This window comes from Ictidomys tridecemlineatus, chromosome 3 (genome assembly GCF_052094955.1).
Source record: "Ictidomys tridecemlineatus isolate mIctTri1 chromosome 3, mIctTri1.hap1, whole genome shotgun sequence".
Lineage (NCBI taxonomy): Eukaryota > Metazoa > Chordata > Mammalia > Rodentia > Sciuridae > Ictidomys > Ictidomys tridecemlineatus.
In genome coordinates, this window is record NC_135479.1 from 147359303 (window position 1) to 147380282 (window position 20980).

The 20980-nt window shown below is 39.8% G+C and overlaps 1 protein-coding gene across 1 annotated transcript in view; it reads left to right on the forward strand.

Moving 5' to 3' along the window:
* Hgd (homogentisate 1,2-dioxygenase) overlaps positions 1 to 5939 on the forward strand; it is a 44754-nt gene extending 38815 nt beyond the window's left edge. Inside the window, exons 13-14 of the mRNA XM_005327636.4 lie at positions 2778 to 2959; positions 5579 to 5939. Of these exons, the coding sequence (XP_005327693.1) occupies positions 2778 to 2959; positions 5579 to 5728 (332 nt within the window). The 3' untranslated portion in view covers positions 5729 to 5939. The remainder of the gene's footprint in view (positions 1 to 2777; positions 2960 to 5578) is intronic.
* The last annotated feature ends 15041 nt before the right edge of the window (positions 5940 to 20980 follow it).

Consider the following 20980-nt stretch of genomic DNA (forward strand, 5'->3'; position numbering starts at 1 on the left):
ATACACATCTAATAAATATTTATTCAACAAGTGAATACATCATCAAGAATACATTAGGTCATGGCTATATTTAGTGAAGTTGACATTTTTAACTATACAATAACTAGCTGAAAAATCACATCTAAAATTTGATGTATAATTCTGCTTCCCAGAGATTGTCATTTTTGGATGTAGAACTCTAGAAAGACTCTAGGATAGATCTCAGTTAGAACATTCTAGAAAACAAAATGGGTAACTTAGGCATCTGTGAGGTTGGGAAAGTAAGATCCTCAGGATGAAAGAAACCACTTCATAGTCAGATGTTGGCATCTCCCTATTCAGGTGTTATCATAAAAAATGACTTTCTTTTTTTCTTTTTAAGTTTATTCTCAAGGCCCACCCCCATGGAGTTTAATTCATTGGCTTTAAGGTAGAACCTCCAAATCTGCATTTTAGGCCAGCAAGCCAAGGTACTCTACTGTAGAAGAAGGTCTACAGACCTTTTGTTGAGAAATAGTAACATAGGTTTGTCACCCCACCTATGCAGAGGGATAATAGAGTGTTATGACATGGTCAAGTTCACTACTGTGCTATAGAATATCAACCCTCCTTCATCTTCATCTCTCCTTCAGACCATGTGAAACAAATGGCCTTGTGAAATGCCTCCTATAAATTTTTAATGACTCCCTAAGTAAATTTGGCCCCAGGATAGATCTCATAAATGTATGGTGATCCTGAGTTGGTTGGGAACCCTAAGTTAGAAATTAGTTTTGCCAGAGACATTAAAAACTATTGCTTTAGCAATACTCAGAATCTTTGCTACTTTGATGTGACTTTAAAGGAGAAGCAGAGAATTATTTCTCTAAAAATATTGCCTCCGGTCATTTCAATGCATTTTAGTCAACGAGATTTAGCTTTAATCAGAAAGGTAAGGTCTACCCTCCCACTGTCCTTTGAAATTTCGAAAGTGATGTAGAAATGTTATAGCCAAACTCATTGCCACCTAAATTCATATTCAGATCAAAGCTGAATTCCATCTTGCTCTCTTCTTAAAATTAAGCTGGGAAGGTGACCCTGAGGATACATACTAGAGTGGGGAGCGTGACAGCAAATTTAAGAGCAGAACTGTTTTAAAAATGTGGATACTTCCTGCTTCCATTCGCTTCTTTTCCTCTATTTCTGCTTTGTGGAGAACCAAGTAGAACCATGTATGACTTGGGTCTCATCCCCTCAGTAAGGGTTGTTACTTTCTCACTTACTCTGTAAGATCCCACAGCAGCTTTTACTTTGGGGGCAGGGTGGGCGCAGCTGCTCAGTGGATTACAAAAGTATTTGGGCTCTCATTTGTACTTTGCATATGAGAAAGAAGGGCAGGGCATGGATAAGACAAATATTTGACTTTGCAAGTGTTGTGACTTCCATATCTCTACTCTGGCATGGTTTGCATTCTCAGCACTCTTCATAGGACAGACTATGAATAGCATTAAACAGGTTATTTCTTATTCCTGTCTGTATCACAGAACTTAGCATAGTGTCTAATTATATACATTGGAAAGATGGGCAGATGGGTAAAGTAGGAAATGGGCGATGAATGGAGGGATGGGTAGATGGCAGATGGAGATGGAAAGACACTTAAGTTCACTCAGGTGTTATATTTCTTTAATTCTTGCTCTAAATGTGTTATTATTTTAATAAAAACCTTTATTACAATAAAAACATAAGATTGAAAGAGTGGAAGCATGGTAATGTCTGTCAAATTGTGTGTGACTCCAGAAAGCACAACTAAGACCAATGAATTTAAATTATATGAAAGTACATTTCCATTTAATATAGAAAAGAACTTTCTTACACCCAGAGTTGTTAAGTTACATGATAGATTTCTTGGTAGAATGGAGAACTTCCATTCTTAGAAGGCTTTCAGGTAGAATCCAGGAATCTGTCAGTAAAGATATAGAAAATTTGGGGCTGGGGATGTAGCTCAGTTGCAGAGTGCTTGCCTACCATTTGTGAGGCACTGGGTTTGATTTTCAGCACCGCATATAAATAAATACAATACAGGTCCATCAACAACTAAAAAAAAAACTAGAAAATTCTTCTGTGTTGAGTAGCAGTAAGAATCCTTTCCAATTTTAAGATTTAGTATTATAGAAGAACAGAAGAATAAGATTATATTCAATTAAGATACAGAAAGATAATCTTTGTTAAGATAACTATCATTTATAGTCTGTGTTTTGTAGATATCAAGATTCTGTCACACAGATTATCATTTAATAATGAACTGTAAATCTAAGCTTCTTTCCATTACATCACCGTCCACCAGTACACACACACACACACACACACACACACACACACACACACACACATACACACACACACATACCATTTCATCTTTCTAGACTGGGAATCAGAAATGTGGTGACACTATATACTGCTGTGCTGCAGCTATTGGGGAAGGAGCTCTGATCTAGAAGAGAAGATGACTTTAATACGGGAACCTATCCACTTGTTATTATGATTTTCATTTTTATCATTATCTTGTCTGGGCCTTGATTTCTTTAGATCTAGTCTAGTTTCTTTCAGATACTGGAACTCAAGACTTTCATCTACATACCATGGAGTTGAGCTTTGCCTACCAAGAATGTTGTTTTTCTGTCAAACCATATTTTTTTTAATCCTATAAAATTTATCATATCCTCTATCTTCTTGGCATTCTGCAGGAATAATATTTTAGAGGTCTTGATGTTTTATTATTCTTGCCTTAAATAATAAAAACAATACTGCTTCAACCTTCTCAGGGAATTGCATGAGTGAATTCATGGGACTCATCCGAGGTCACTACGAGGCAAAGCAAGGTGGATTCCTGCCAGGGGGAGGCAGCCTGCACAGTGCCATGACCCCCCACGGCCCTGATGCAGATTGCTTTGAGAAGGCCAGCAAGGCCAAGCTGGCTCCTGAGAGGATTGCTGATGGCACCATGGTAAGCAAATTAAATGCCAGGCTCTGGTGGCCTCTGAGCTCCCCAACTGTGTTGAGAGGAAAGGGCCTTTTTTTCTCCAAAGTCACAGAGGTGGGCTAGGAAGAGTTGTGTGTCTGAATATGCAAGTTTACGTGTATATAAATATACATACTCATATACATACTAGACTTATGGTATGGGATGTAGGAAGACCTTTGGACTTGGAGTCAGACCTGCATTCAAATCTTATCCTTAATTCTTGTGTGACCTTGAACAAGTCACTTTACTTCTCTGTGCTCCATTTTTCCCATCTGTAGAAAAGCCATGCTATCCAGCCCAGCAGATGGTTGTGAGTTAATCTTATGAACTGCTCAAATGCAAGGAAATATTAGTAATATCCATATGCAGCCCTGTGCCTGCGCTCTGTTTCTGAGTCTTCTGCTTTGGGCAATAACCCTCCAGGGCCACAACAGCAGGGGAGGCAGGATGTCACCTTCAGCCTGTTTCTCAAGCCAAGGAGGGTCAGCAAGCCTTTGCCTTACTCTGGTCAAAGCTTGTGAGCAAGATCTCAGCTGTTTTCTCATTTTTCCTTGGCTCTGCTTTGGCATAGAATGAAACTGATGAGATTTAGAAACTGTTTTGTATTCTTCCGGTGTCCGGCTATAAACACTGAGGCTGAACACAATTGCAGTTGGCTTCGGTACTTGATTTTATTTTATTCTTGCATTCTTGGAGGTAGAGTTAATCGACCACAAGAAGTAATTTTATGCTAAATCATATGCAAATTTGTTTTACATTTTTAAACAAATGTCTCCAATGCTACCTGGTTTAAAATCTATAACACAGATTTTAAACCTGCTTGACTCCATGCCCAGCTCATAAATTAACTAAGCAGTGAGCCCTAGCTGTCCATCTGTCCAGTGCAATTTGCTTTGGGTCTTAACTGCAAAGCCAGAGTTGGTGGAGCTGCTTGGAGGAGGAAGGAATAGAGTACCTCCCATCTGCTTGGATTTGGTTTATGCTGAGGTCCCTTGCAAGGGTATCTGCAGGGTCCTTAAAAGACCCCTATATCTCTGTCACATGGTTTGACAATCTTATTTAAGCTATTGTTTCTGAAGGCTCCTGAAAGTGCACAGGCTACTCCTGAGTTGTCACACAGTAACCATTGGTTGGTCCCGTAAATTGGCTTTGGATAGTCATTGTTACCAGGAAGCAGTTTTTACAACGAGCGAGAATTCAGGTAATGTCTGGATCTAGACTAGTAGTAGGAAAGAGCTGTTCATGTAGAGGTATTAGGTTGAGAGACCCAGAGTATCTGGGAGCCCACAATACCTGATGAGAAGTACCCAACACTTTACCCAACTTTGAGTTTCCCTCACTCATTCCCATTATATAATTTTAGACCTAAGGGCATTGTAGACGCTTTATTCTTATTCTAGTTTGGAATGATTAACTTGATATAATATGGTCTTTATAGCTTAGCTGGGACGGGGTTTTTAGTATTCTAGGAAGCACCTAGGAAGCAGTCAGCAAAAGACAGCAATATTAATTGCCATAACAGCTATACCTGAATAGAGCTTTATACCTTACATAACACTCCATAAATCTCATCCAGAGCTCACATGGAGTCTGCCATAGGAAGTCAGGCAAGAACACTTATCTCCATTGATGTAGGCAAGCAGAAGGTAATGTAATGAGACAACAAACATTAATATGCGTGCTCCAAATAGTATCACAAGAAAACTGTATCATTTCTCTTTTGTCTGCTATATTCTTTAAATATGTTGACTGGAAATGTCATTCAGTCGATAGACCTCTTGCCTAGCATGTGTGAAGCCCCTTTCCCCCACACACAAAAGCTATATTCTTTAAATTTTTTAATGTGAGTATATAAGAATCATAGGTTGGTTCGTTTGTTTTTGGTTTTGCTCTTATTTTTTAAGGCCACTGTGGTAGGAAAATCAGCTACTGATGAAGTTGAAATATCTCAGTTGCACAGAATATTTAAATATTCTTTCTGTTGTTGACAAAAAATATCCAGAACAGTGTGAGATACACCATTCAGACCCTACTGGGATATGATTTTAAAAGTGCTATTGTCATTCCTGCCTTTTCCTTTCCACTCCTCTTCTTCCTCCTTTTCTTTTTCCCATCCAATTTCTTGGTCAGAAACTTGAAAGAGCAAGCTCAAATCTCAGCCTTGCCACAACTTATTAACTCACTTCCTAGCTCTGAGCCTTAGCTTCCTCCTTTGCAAAACAGAGACATTGTCCTCTCTCACAAGGACATGGCCAAGGTAAGTGATGACCCCGGAGAAGAAGAATATCTCAGGACTCTCCCACCTCTGCTCTTGGATCTAGTAAAATGAGCTCCATAATGCTATGAGAATAATGTGTGGCCTAAGTGCCCAATTCCACTTCATAGAATGAAACTCGAGGCCCTGAGTAGCTAAAGGTCTTGCACAAGGTCTCATCAGCTTCTGAGAGGTAGGACCAGAGCCAGAACCTAGGGTGTGGATTTCCTCTCCTCACCAATTGATGAGTTGAAGATCTTGCTAACCTACATCTTCTCTTGACAATTAATGAAATGTTCTTTATTGTCTACCTTGTCCCTTCTTATCTCCATCCTCATTTACTACAGGCATTTATGTTTGAATCTTCCCTAAATTTGGCGGTCACCAAGTGGGGACTGAAGACCTCCAATTGTTTAGATGAGAACTACTACAAATGCTGGGAGCCTCTCAAGAGCCACTTTACCCCCAATTCCAGGAAACCAGCAGAATTCAACTGAGCCTGGAGCATCGTTACCATACATGAGAATGGATTTGTGCCATTTCCCTGAAAACCTTGTGCCTTCTAGAAGTAATAGGGAAGAGGGTTGGTTAGAACGAGAACTCACTTTTTCACAGTCAAATAAGTCAGAACATTTGTGGAAATCTATTTGTAAAGTTCTATGGCTATCAGCTTACTTACTCAATAAATTTGCTGCTATTCTGTTGAAATGATGAATGCTTATAATTAAATCTTGATGAGGCTTATCTGTACTGGCCAGGACTGGTGAGCCAAGTAAATCCAAGAGGCTGGACCAAGGCTAACACTCCAGCCCATGTAGTTGTCCAGAGGGCCTTCATTTTATGAGAACAATTGTAAGCTCCATCAGGGTCCACAAGACCAGGAAGGATGAAGCACAAAGTCAAATTCTTAGGATTTATTCCATGCATGGGGAATTCCAAGGGGTCAGCAGAGTTTCAAACTTACATCTGTGAGCCTAAAATAGATGGGCAGTCAGGACTGTAGTCTATCTAATCTTGTGGTCATGTAACAGCCAATATGATGATATTGAGCAAAAATCCCTGTCCCCAAGAAGAGAGATTTCATTCTCTTGGGTGATCTGCTGTTCCGATTTGCCCATGACTACTCCAAATTTTGCAACTAAAGCCCTGTATCCCAGGACACCCTTCAGTCCTAGTCAAGCTGGAATAGTTGTTCAACCTACTATTCACTCATTTATTAAACCATTTGGTACCGGTGTGTTGAGTCCTTACTCCCAGCTCCAAAGCAAGGTGCTAGAGATGACTGTTTGAAAAGGAAGAAGCAGTATCTCTCCTTGGGTTGCGGACAGTCTGGGAGATCAGGGTCAGAGGAAATCAAGATTGTGGCATAGAGCCAGGATAAAAATGAGGCAGGGCCTGGCACAGTGGCCTACACTTGTAATCCCAGCCACTTGGGAAGCCAAGTTAGGAGGATCATGAGTTCAAAGCCAGCCTCAGCAAAAGTGAGAAGCTAAGCAACTCAGTTAGACCCTGTCTCTAAATAAAATACAAAATAGGACTGGGGATGTGGCTCAGTGGTTGAGTGTCCCTGAGTTCAATCCCTAGTACCAAAAAAAAAAGGGTAAATAAATAACAATGCTGTACCTGATAGCTCCCTTACTGTGGTCAGCATCCCACCATCCCACCCAGACTATTGAGCTGCCCAAGACTTTGGGTCTGAGTTGATTAGATGCTCCGGGGTTAATCAGACACACAAATCAGAAACATAGGAACAGATGTTCGTCACTGCTTCAGTTCTGTAGTTTTATTACATTTCTCCCACTTTGTTGCCATAGTAGCAGTTTTGATATGCTGCTACCAAGTTCTCATTCAAAGATGTGTAATGAGAATTAGCTATGGGTCAGGACCTAAAGACTAGACTTGCCCTTTCTGCTAGATGCCCAGATAAATTTGAATTTCAGACAAACCACCAATCACTTTTAGTGTAAGAATGTCATGCAATTCCTGGACATTTTTCTATTAAAAAATTACTCATGGTTTATCTGAACTTCAAATTTAACTTGGAATCATCTATTTCCTGAATTTGGCAATCCTATGAGGGATGTAGGGCTGAAGGAGATAGATGTGATGCTTGCTCTCACGCAGATTACATTTTAGAAAGGGAGACAGACAAAATCAACAAACAAAATAATTACAGTTAAAGCATGCTGAGAAGAAAATAAACAGGGATTGAGATAGAACAACAGGTAGGAGATCTTAGGTCCTCAATGAAGAAGTGACATTTATTCAGATCTGAAGGACAGGAAGAAGCAAGTCATTGGAAGAGTGCGGGTGGAGTGGGGTGGAAAGAGGAAAAGGAGTAATATTCCAACAAAGCGCCTTGTGGGTTCAAGGAGCTGAAAGAAGAGGAGACGTGAGAAGCATAGGAGAAGGCTATTAATAGTTCAGGGAAAAATAACATCATCCTGAACTAATGGAGTAGAAACAGAGACAGGGTCTGAAAACTTCCAGAATGTTCTGGAGTGGACCTGAAAGGGCTTGTTGCATAGGGTGTAAAGAGTGAGGAAAAGGAGTTGAATCATTTCAGTCAGGGCTGAGATGACTGCTGAGTTTCTGGTAGTGGTACTTCGTGGTCTCAAAAATAAGGTAGAGGAATCTTTGAGAGTGACAAATATTAGTATGCTTTCCCAATATTCTTTAATATAATAAAATCTTTATTAAAAATTAAATCTTTATTAAAAATTAAATTTGACCACTGTCACAGAAGCTGCCAGTGTCCCCCAGCCCCCGCCATATTCCATCAGCAATCACCATCCACTGCCAACTGGCTGCTCTCAATGGTCCACACCTGCAACTCCACCTGAGGACAAAACCAGAGCTCAGCCTAACTGCTGAGGAATAAATGGCCCTGACAAATGATAAATGGAAACTGGTGGATAAATACAGCAGCTCTCTCACCTGACACTTCTGAGGTTTATGTTCTGCCCTGGGCTCCCCGAGACTCTCCAAGGGAGTAAGTTCCAGGCACCCACAGGGGCAAATTATTGTTAATGCATCACTATTTGCTTCCTTTCTTTCTCTCACTTTCTCTGTCTCGTGGTGCTTTCTGGGCTCTTCCCTGAAACCCACTAACCTGTGTTTCCACCAACCCCAGCATGAGCTCATTCTACCCCAACTCCTCTGCGCAGATTACCTCCACTCTGACTCTCACCTCACTCTTTTATGGGTTTGGTGGCAGGGCCTTCCTGGGCTGGGCCCAGAATTGCAGGTGTCCACACACTTTGCACCCAAGCCCTTGTGCATTATTTCCTTGCTCCTGGCGGCAACACTCCAGCTACAGACAGTATTTTACCCAGGCCAGACTGTTCACTCTAATTTAAAAAAGATTTAGTCTCCTTCTGTTGTGCCTCAGGTCATCTATGAAGATTTGTATCATTTCCTTAATTCCCTGTTCTCCATGATGCCTTCCTTTATGGTGTTCCTCAAGAAATATACCATCTCTTTGATTTGAAATACAAAAACCTAAAGAACAAAAAGCCTGATTAGGCTTCTTGCCATGACAGGAGGGTTTTCTGACAGTACCCGGCAGCATCTTGGCATATTTTGCTATTAGAGAAGGGTGTGATAGCAGCCACCCTTCTCTCTTCCTGTCTGAGAGATTTGTCTCACAGCCCAGGCTACTAGCAATGACTCTGCACCAGTGGTTTTCAAAGCAGGTGGTTTTGTTCCCCCATCCTCCACCTAGCAAGACATCTAGCAAAATCTCCAGGCAGGTATGGTTGTCACAACTAGAGAAAGGACTCCTGGCCAGTAAAGGTTGGGGATGCTGAGAAACACCCTCCAATGCACACGACAGTCTCCTACAACAAAGAGCTGTCCTGTGCTAAATGTCAGTAGACAAAGTGGGTCTCAACTTCAGCTCTGCTTTGGAGCTTCCAGCAGCTTCTTGAACTCTCAGTGCCCAGGGTACACCACAGACTGACTAAATCAGAAGCATTAGAGAGGAAGCCCAGCTGTGAGAACTTTTTTGAAACTCCTCAGCTGAGTTCAATGCACAGGCAAGGCCAAGGACCACTGTTTCAGAAATTTAAAATCAGTAGTAAAAACATCCTTTTCCAACCTCAGATCTTGGTCCAACTCAGGGTTTCCTAGAGTCTACAAAAAGGAGGGGAAAAAAGGGAAAAGAAAAAGAAAAATCCCTGAAGCTCCTCCAGTTTTCAGTAAACATGAAATGGGATGGGATGGCAGAGTGAGATGAGGGATTGGAAAAGCAGGCTCCTGGGCAGTGTTTTGAGGTGACTATCCCCATCAGAAAGTGAGAGTTGGGGAAAGGGGTGTGAATGGAAGCTAAGACCTAGATGTAAACTATTAAGTGAGAAGTTAGCATGCACTTTCTGTTTTATGACTGTCCAGAGTGATGAGTTATCATCACTACTGAGTTTTAAGGAAATTTTGTACTTCTGGAGATAGTCTACTACTAAATAAAAATAATAGCTTGAGAGCTGACATTTAAACTTCTTTGTTATGCTTAGTGATCAGTTAGCCTTCTTGATATAATCAATTTATATAATTATATCACAAAATCTGAGGTATGTTCAAAATTTACGCTCTTGTCAGCCAGTATAGTGTGTGGTTAAGAGCACAAATGCTAAATCCAAACTGCCCAGGTTCAAATCCAGGTTCTACAACTTGTTAGCTATGTGACCCTGAGCAAGTCACTTAACCTCTGAGTTTCTCTTTCCTCAGCTGTAAAATGATAATGATAGTACCTACTTTACAGTATTAGATAAATGAGTTAAGATAGGTAAGTTGCTTCAAATAATGCCTATCATATAATAAGCACTGTACAGCAAGTCACTATTATTCAGAGTGAGTTTTAAAAATCTTGATATTTTTAATAAAACTTTGTTGTTTTTATTGTTATTGTAATTAAGTAGAGAAATTTAAAGAGTCTTTACACTGGGAAGCAATTCTAAATATTTTTCTTCATGATTTTTTCCCATATTTGTATTGGTGCATTTTAATTATACATAATAGTGGGATTCATTGTTTCATACATACATGCACATGATATAACAAAATAATTTGGTCAATACCATTTTCCAGAATTTCACCTTTCCCTCTATAATACTAGTTTTAAATACAACTGTTAGATAGTTAATAACATAATAACCTTTATGCCTGAATTTCAATTTTTGGAAAGAATAGTAATTAAGAATATATGCTCTGGCTGAGCACCATAGCACATCACTGTAATCCCAGGAACTAGGGAGGCTGAGGCAGGAGGATCACAAGTTTGAGGCCAGCTTTGGCAACTTAGTGAGAATCTGTCTCAAAAATATTGTAAAAAGCTGGGGATGCAGCTCAGTGGTTGAGTGCCCCTGGGTTCAATCCCCAGTAGCACAAAAAGAGAAAGAAAGAACATAAATCTGAAATTACAACTGTAAATTTTTATAATCAAGTGAGCTTGAGCAATTTACAACCTTCTAAGCCTTACATTCCTGATTTGGAAAAAGAAAATTATTTATTTCACAGGGATTCTGTGAGGACTAAATGATCTAATGTGCTGGAGGCACCCACTTGTTTTCAGTACAGGGGGAGCACAGGAAAATGCCGGCTATCATTATTGTTATTGTTTATTGTTACCATTGTGGCTCAGTGAATCCTCAGCTCCTGGCTCAGGGAGGCTATGGTGCCATCTACTGTAGGAGATACCAGAGTAAGTGAGCCAGAGTCCTTGTCCCTAAATAAATTAGCATCTAGCAGAAGAGAAAGGTGTGCACTCTTCTAATATAGTAGTAATAGATGTCTAAAGTATGGGAAAAAAAGGAAATGTTTTATCCTTCTAGTCATTTTAGGCCTAAGAGAAAGAAAATTTAATTTAAGCAAGTTTAATTGAAGTTTAATTTAAAATCTCAACAATGTGTATTAATGGATCAATTGAAGTAGAAGCTAAAGACAGACTCTAAACTGGCTTTGAAAAAAAAAGCATTTTTGTCTGACTATGTACAGAGCTTTTCCTGAACAATCCTGGTTAATGATGGGGACCTTTGGGACTCTTAATAGCCTAATATAGGTTTTTAAAATCTAAACTTATATTGGAAGCTTCAACTCAAACCTCTATGGCACTATTAATGGTGATGCCTTGTAAAAGTTAAGCATATGCAAAGCTACGCAGTCCCTGGGAGAAAAACTGTACAAACGGAGCTGTATCACAAATTCATGAACATTTACTGCCTTTATTTCGGATTACATGCATAAAATTAAAATCTGAAGGGCAGGTATATTTTATGATGTCATTTCTCTTAATGAGAGGATATAGATCCACTAAGAACACATTCCAGATAATTATCTTGAAGAACACTGGCTTTCTCTCATGCATACTGGGATTTGGGACAAGTCAGTGTCACTGGTAAAAAGCTGCTTTCTTGCATGCAACCGAATTTCTTAAAATGCTGGTCACACAATGGGACAAAGTGAGATAAGCTGATGATGTCACTGCTTCTGTCACCTAACCCCTAAAACCACCATTTGTGGTAACTGGGGCAGAGCAGAGTACAGTGGAGAGGATAAATGCTTGTCTAGCCGACCACCATTGGTCAAAGCATCATGAGGGATGGAGAAATGTTCACTGGCAAAGTACCAGATAGACCATGGAAAGTGGAGGCACTATTTATCCAGCTCATTACTACAGGACCTTCCTTATAAAAGAATTTATATATATATATTTGTAGTTGGACACAATGTCTTTATTTTATTTATTTATTTTTATGTGGTGCCGAGGATTGAACCCAGTACCTCGCACATGCTAGGTGAGTGCTCTACTGCTGAGCCCCAGCCCCAGCCCAATAAAAGCATTTTTTGATAAACCTTATGTCTCATGCCATTTCCGGATATTTTCTTTGATCTCTCAGTCACACATCCTGTGGTGTGCCACTCGTTAAGCTACTTGAGTGGTCCTTACTTGGTACTGAGCCATGGAGGACTTAGGTCTCCCCTTGAGAATGATCCCAGCATTCCCGTGTGTAGACTGCCCAAGGCCTGAGATGTCTGCTCTTACTCTACTAATGGGACAGCTCCAGAACTGGGAGTAACCCACTGGGCAGGGACAGCCCACCTCCTACTTTATTTGGCAGAAGAACATTCTATGGAAAACTTTTGAGGTTTCCCCATATATAATAAAGCAAAAGTTCTCTCTCTCTCTCTCTCTCTCCTCTTTCTTCCCAGTGTAAAAGCTCAACCCATAAAGTCAAGGAGCCATCCCACCCCAGCTTTCTGAAATTACATTCTGTGTAGTGTGGTTTTTTTCACCTCCTTCTTTTCTTAGCTTTATGTCACAGACAGCTCACTCCACGCAAAGGAAACCCAAACTCCACGCCCGTGGGGGACATGGGTGAGGATATCCCACTGCCCCCTAGTGCAATTGGGCTGTGGGCAACATTTAGTGCCTGCCATAAATACCATCTAATGGCACTTCAGCCACTAGTACAGGAGCCATTGGGTTTGAATGCCTTCACAATCTCAAGAAATACTTGCCGATACTTGCTTTACACATAAAATGCTTTAAACTCTGCCTGATTTATTCCCAAATCTTGCCAATTAAAATGGCCTGTCAGTCTTCTGTTTATATGAGGTCAGAAAATTGGCAATTGTCAGGTACTAATCACGAGTAGGTGACAAAGGCAATCAGAGCAGGGGTTCCTAACCAAAACCAAAAATCCTACTCTTGCTAGGTGTGGTGGCACACACCTATAATCCCAGCAACTCAGGAGGTTGAGACAAAAGTCGCAGAGTTCAAAGCCAGCCTCAGCAACTTAGTGAGGCCCTAAGCAACTTAGCAAGACCTTGTCTCTAAATAAAATATAAGAAAAGGGGCTGGGGATGTGGCTCGGTGTTTAAGCACTCCTAGGTTTAATCCTGGTACCCCCTGTCCACCACAAAAAAAAAAACAAAAAAAAAAAAACACCTAATCTTCAAATTAGCAGGATTTCTTCAATAATTGGAAAAGTCATTTCTCCTATCCAAACCTTTCCTGTAGAAAGCTGCGAGCCTAGCATATCTTTAAAGATTCTTCAGCTTTAACATTTGGCATGTCCTAGAAAGCCTAAAAGTGCAAGTGAAAGTCCCTGCTCTGAATGGTGACATGTTTTATACTCTCCGGGATGGATTTGGTGTCCTTTCTCTGAACCCAAATCCCCACCATGTCTATCTTTATCCCTTTCAAAGAGTGGTGAAATGCCGCAGTCTGGCTGGGCACAAATCACTGAAGCAGGAACAAACTTTATTTCTGAACTCCACCAGCACACTCCACACACGCTCCCTGGGAATTCTCCTGAACGCCACGCAGCTCCTCCAGGAACCAGCAACCGGAAATATCCCTCCTCCGGCACTTCCCCAACCAATGGGAACTCTCCGGGAATTCCCTCGAGAGCTCAAGCAGAACTCAACGGGAACTCCGCCAGAACTCAAAAGTCATCATCTTAATGGCTCACTAGCGTCACCTCTCAACCACTACTTCTGGCAAAAATGCCATGCGTCATCCCCACTCGGCTGTGGCCCTCAACAGTGAAAGACACACTTTGGAGGGAGGATGACCAGATGTATGTCCTTACCAGCTCTGTGGACATGGGCATTATTAACCCCTCTAAATCTTGCCTATGTAATGAAGATAGTAGGACCTACATGCAAAGGTTGTTTTGAAGTATTTTAGGAGATATTTAAATCCCTTAGTTTAACTTAGTATACATGTCAGAGCTTCTTTTTTTAATATTTATTTTTTAGTTGTAGGTGGACACAATACCTTTATTTTATTTATTTATTTTTATATGGTGCTGAGGATCTAACCCAGGTCCTCGAACATGCTAGGTGAGTGCTTTACTGCTGAGCCACAAATTCCAGCCCAAATGTCAGAGCTTCTTATATGCTGGATGCTGCAATTTTCTTTTGTGTGAGTTCCTCTAAGAGGGATATATATCTTCTTCATGTTGGTGTCCTCAATGCTAGAAAAGACAGGGGCTCAGTAAGTGTTTGATCAATGCAAAGGAGGCTTGCAGGTCAATTTTTGTCCTATAACAATTCAACAAGACACAGGCTTCTTTGCCTAGTGTCTCCAGAAAATCACCTATCCCTAGGATCTGCAGACCAATGGCAGCTTATCCTTCTTATAGCCTGTATTGGGGTCTTCTCTCAAATGCCTGAAAGAACCAAATCATTTATGGGTTACCTCTTCTGCAAAGCATGATTTTGGAGGGAGAGTTGCCTATTTAGTTTATAAGAGATGGCTTCAGCATAATTGACAAACCCCATCATCACCCCAGCCACCTCACACAGAATAATAATAAGACCCTGATGCTTTTTACATCCTATATAAAATATGAATAAAACCTCTTTATAAAACTTTGTGGTTTTGATTGTATAAAACACGCAATGTTAAGTTTTTTAAGTACTTAAATGTGCAAAGAACTTCCAGAGACATTTCCTACCTACTGCAAATTAGTACAGCCACTTTGGAAAGCAGCATGGAATGCCTCAAGAGATTACGAGTGGAATCACCATATGACCCAGCTATTCCACTCCTTGGTATTTATCCAAAAGAGCAGAAATGAGCATATGATAGTGATAAATGCATTCTAATGCTTATAGTAGTTCAGTTCTTAATAACCAAGTAATGGAACTAGTTTAGGTATCCATCAACAAATGAATGGATAAAAAATATGGTATGTATGCACAATGGAGTTCTACTCAGCCATAAAGAACAAAATTATGTCATTTGCTGGCAAACGGAACTAGAGAACATCATACTAAGTGAAATAAGCCAGATTCAGAAAGTCAAAGCTTAAATGTTTTCTCTCATATACAGAGGATAAAGAGAAATAAGCAATTAAAAAGAAGGTGATCTCATGAACTTAGAAAGGAGAACAGTGGAGTAGAGGAAGACAATCCAGGAGGAGAGAGGAACAATAGGAGAGGAGAGGAAGTGCAGAATAAAATTGACAAAATTATGCTAGGTGCATAGACTATATCACAATGAGTTACCTTTTTATGTATAATCATATTATACCAATTTAAAAAACATTAAATAAATATGAGGTAGACCAGTAGAATAGAGAAAGGAGATGAGAGAAAGAGAAAAGGACAGTACTGGGAATTGAAAGGAAGCAAATTATGCTATATATATTAATGAATATGTCAAAATGAACCCCACTATAATGTAAAGATCAACACACTAACAAAGACATTTAAAAAATAGACACATTAAAAAGACAATTAAATGTTGCCTGCTATAATTGTCTTTTTCAACTGTGAGTTCCTCTAAGAATGATTTATATATTCTTCATAATGGTGTATTCTAGAAAATGACAGGGGCTCAGTAAGTGGTTGATCAATGCACAAAAGGCTTGCAGGCCAATTTTTGTCCTATAAGAATTCAGTAAGACACAGGCTCCTTTGCCCAGTGTCTTCCCCTTAACAATTTCATACCAGATTACAGCCCTCAAGTCCCTCATCTGTTGTAGTAGCCTCAGCCAATTTCCTCCATCGCCCAGCCCCCAAATTCTTCCAAAGCTTAATTATAAGAGATGTATGATTTTAAAGCAACTGGTAACAGAAGCAAAGAATTGACTCAAAACTAAGGTGTTACTCCTTGTGGTCAGGGGAAAGAAATTAACTTGAACTCTAGTGGCAGTTTGCTCCAGAATTCTCAGAATTCTACCAGCCATCCATCTCCAGGGAAATTCAGAGGTCAGATGTTGAGCTTTCTTTAATCCTCTGAGTCTGAAGTTTGGCCATGATATATTGATTCACCTTGCACTTTCTTAGTAATTCAAAATGAAAAGTCTCCAGGTAGATGATATGACTTGGTGTTTCCCCGGGCCATGGTGAGTCTCAGCAGATTGAGAAGTCTCTATCTCAGCCAAAAAAATGGCAGTAATCAAGGCAGTAAGAGGGAAAGAATAGATACAGGCACCAATAGGTCTGCCAAAAGAGAAATAGAACCACGATAAAATTGTTTTTGTTCATGCAAAGATAGCAAGTGACAGTGGAAAATTCAAAAATTCAGAATATTTTTTTCTTTTGTTTTTCTGTGATGCTTGGAATTGAACCTGGAACCTCACCCATGCTAGGCAAGTTCTGTACCACTGAGCCACATCCCCAGGCCCAGAATAGTTTAATACATCATAGAATTATATTTTTAGCAATTTAAAGTCCTGACCATGTTTTATAATCATGAAAATTTGATGGAAACAGCTTCTTTTACAGATTTCTAATATCTTCAGATGCCTCGTTGATATCCTGAACAACATAGACAGAGATAACAAGTACACTGTACCTCCCCCAAAGTTATGTGAAGACTGTATCAGTGCCTCTAGAAATGAAAAAACGCAATAAGGAAAACAAATCAGGGACAGGATCCAAGTGATTTAAGAGCACAGATATGATCTTTTTTTTCTACAGGCAGGATCCATGCTAAAAGATAAAACGACATAGTATTCAAACAAACTAGTCTTTCAGGGAAGCAAGACTATTTCAGAAAAAGGGAAGGGTGTCATACAAGGATAAAGAATTATTAAGAAGACTGACTCCTCATGCATGTGCATAAAGGGAAACTAATAGAGATAATAAACTTAGACGTTCATAAAGCTTTTGACAAGTTCACATCCAGATGAGTCATCTTGGGATTGGCAGGGGCTGCTTTATTCTGCAATGAGGGCTGCCTCAAAAATTGAAAATCATGTCTGACTGAAAATTCACAGCCTCATTACTGGTATTCCTGCAGCCTCCCTTGCTCTATGATCATCCTCCACCCAGGAACCAGAGTGCTCTTCCAGGAATGCAAATCCAATTAGGTTAGTCCTGCTTTAATACCTTCAATGGCTCTCACTTCCATCATGCAGAAGTCTGAGCTCTTTGTGTGACAAGGGCCTTATGATCTGGTTCCTGATTACCTTCCTCATTACACACTTGTCATTTTCTGGATGCTCGGCAGTACCAGTGTGGGCTCCAGTGCCCTGTGCTAGCAGCAACAGTGAGACAGATGGCAGCATTTGGAACTCAGACAAGGTGGCAATTGGTGTTCTCATCAGACTACTCATTTGAGACATTTTTTCTTACTGATAAAAAATATTTTTAAATTGATTAGACTCATAAGAACACACTGCTCAATAATTCTTAGTGTTAAAAATTCCTGCTATGTGGGGCTGGGTCTGTACCTCAGTGGCAGAGCATTTGCCAAGGATGTGTAAGGTACTGGGTTCGATCCTTAGCACCAGATAAAAATGAAACAAATAAAACAAGCCATGTTGTCCATCTACAACTATATAAAAAAAAATTTAAATTCCTGCTTTGCAAAAATTGCTGAGTATTGCTTTCTTTCAACATTTTGGCATCAAGGATACTTTGTGTGTAAATATTTTTTTCTCATTACTAAGGGACACTAGATAATTCCTGATAAAAGAAAATTGGTATGATCAAGGATTAATATCTTTAATTTATCTTATTTAAGTCTTAAAATAATTAAGAAAAAAGACATATCACATCAGAAAAGATAGGTAATAGATTTGAACAAGCAATCATCAAAAAAATATAAATGGACAAAAATATGTGAAAAATGTTAAGCCTCAATAATAAATAAAAGGTCAATTTTAAATATATTTCATCATTCAGGTTTAAAAATAATAATAGTAAATACTCATTGAGACTATATTTCACTTTTAAAGTCTTTTATAAGTAATAGCTCTTGAAATAATACTATGTAATTAGTATATCTATTATAAAGATAAGGAAACTGAGGCTCAAAGACTTTAAATACTTAAATAATAGCAACCACTAAATAAATGCTGTAGGGCTAAGTGGTACATTATAATTTCAGTGGTAGCACAGGTACCAGGCCCTGGGTTCAATACCCAGCATTAAAAATAAATAAAAGATGGGGCTGGGGATGTAGCTCAAGTGGTAGCACACTTGCCTGGCATGCGTGCAGCCCAGGTTTGATCTTCAGCACCACATACAAACAAAGATGTTGTGTCTGCCGAAAAACTAAAAAAAAAAATATATATATATATTTAAAAATTCTCTTTTTAAAAAAAATTAAAGAAAGAAAGAAAGAAAGAAAGAAAGAAAGAAAGAAAGAAAGAAAGAAAGAAAGAAAGAAAGAAAGAAAGAAAGAAAGAAAGAAAGAAAAGAGCTAGGCATTGTAGTGCATGCCTATAATTCCAGTGGCTCGGGAGGTTGAGGCAGAAGGATCTCAAGTTCAAAGCGAGGCTCAGCAATTTAGCAAATCCCTAAGCAATTGTTAGACCCTGATATAAATATAATATAAAAAGGGCTGGGGGTGTGTCTCCATGGGTAAGTGCCCCAGGTTCAATCCCTAGAGCCAAAAACAAAAGAAAAAAGAAAAGAAAGGGGAAAAGAGATTAATTACAGGAAAATCATGTCATTCCATGGAAAAACATTCAAGACAAATCACTGAACCAGAAGCTTACAAATCATTATGCACAGTGGATCTCTTTTGGTTGGGGGTGGGGATATATAAGCAGAGAGGGCAAAAAGAACACTTTAGAAAGATACTTACCAAAATATTATCTCTGTGTGATGAAATTGGGAGTGATTTTTACTTTTTTCTCTTACTTAACTACTTTCTAGTTTTCTTACAATAGACTTACACATTTGCATTAAGAGAGAAAAATTCATCACAGTTACCTAAAAGAGAAAACTGAAAGTCAAAGTAGGATTCCTACCACTTTTGCCTTCTAGTAAAATGAGAATAAAGTATTATAATTCTTTGAAGTCTGGAGAACAATTTAAGAATAATGGCCATTAAGAGGGCTGGGGGAGGCAGGGGCAGACATATAATGATATAGTCAGGAGCAAATTAAAAACAGGAATCCCATGGATATTGAAATGAGAATCACATGATTTGGCTATAGATCCAAGATGGTTTGAAGGTCAATTTTGCAGAAATTCCTGGATTTTTACTCCAACATTCCCTCATTACACACAGCTTCTCCGTGTGTCTATCACTCTGGTCCCCCTGAATTGCTGTTTCTCACACTGTCCATTATTTCTGCCTCAAAGTTTCAGTTCACTCACAGATTAGGCTTCTCATTTTTTCAATATCATAGGATGAGATAGCAGAAAGTGGGAGATAATGTCTATACAGGTTTAGAAGCTTTCCAAATCAGGATGTTTGAGGATCCAGTGGTTTTCAGCATGCCAGGACAGCCACCTCCAAAGTCAAGGACAAGTTTTTCCACAAAACATATACTCTTACTAAGAAAAAAGTACCTCTTTGTCAGTCTCTGGATCCCAGAGGCAATGCATACCCCGTTTGGAAACACTGCTCTGACCTACTTATGGGGTGATTCATAAAGGTACCAGTTTTTTGGTTTGTTTTTTTTTGTGTGTGTGTGTGTGTGTGTGTGTCTGTGTGTGGTGCTGGCGATCAAAACCAGGGCCTCATACGTGTCAGACAAGCACTCTATCATGGAGCTATACCCCCAGCCAAGCTACAAGTTTTAAATGGAGCCCAACACTCCAGGAATTTGTGGTATAGCTGGATGTTGCTTAGAGTCTCTTGCAAATAGTATAGTTGCCGTGCAGGCTTCTAAGATTCTGAAGAAAGATCATGCCTTCTGCAGAAGAGAACAATTCACCATTCTAAAAGCAGCTGGGCATCCACCATACCAAGTAACCATTCAACAAAAGCTCTCCACCATGATCTGCATTTCAGAAGCACTGAGTCATGATGGCAGGTGGACATAGCACAAGTGAGTACAGGTAAACCTACTGAAGACTAAGCTAAGGTGTCTGCTTGGGGACATCCTGCAGAGTTGGCCATGTGGATGCAATGGTCATAGATACAGTGCTATGCCCTAACAGCTAGGACGCCTGAGTCTGAGAACCAAGAAAAGTAGGATTGGCTCCTTTTGCCATCCCAATGTACACTTGTGGAATGTGTACTTCACTTCTCCATGAATTTTGTTTTGCTACTTAAGAAGTTCCAGCATGGTGGAACATGGGGAGAACACAGTTGTGCCAGGGAAGCAAAAAATCTGAAGCTATGACTACCTACTGGTTATCTGGGGGCTTCTTCTTATGTCTGGGAAAGAAGACCATACGTTTCCATATTGGTATCAGTGACACTAATTACAAGGAGCCAGAGTAACTGCTACACAATGGGGATAGGAAGATCCCTTCCTGTCTGGAGACCAAGGGATTCACTGGAGTATCTTGATGCATGACCAATTTATCAGACAATCAAACTTTGCATCCAGGCAAACTATAAACAGGAGATTGCTACAACAAAGGCCTGATGATGAGTAGAATAACTAAGGTTCTGGTCTTTGGAAATGAAGGTCTTGGTGACTTCTTCAGGCAAGCAATCTAGATCTGCTAAAGTGATGACCAAGAAAGGGACATGGTTGGGGGAAAGGGGCCAGTAGCAATAGTGTGGACTGTAGCTTGTTTCTCCTACATTGTTCTGTAGATTCTATCTAGCCATCACCTTCGAGGACATATTATAGTTTGGATTTTATGCACAAACAGATCTAAATAGTCAATGGAATAAAGAATCATATACCTGTGTGCCTGCCTCACAACCACTTGATCTGTCTTTTGACTCCTGTTATGGCTGCCACTATTAGTTGCCTGCAGGTGTGACCTGACAATACTTTATCTCAGATGCACAGCCCATCACCTTGCTTTCTGCCCTAAGCTTCCTTCCTCTTCCACATTTGCCTGGAAGAACCATTTTAGAGACTGGGATGTGGTTC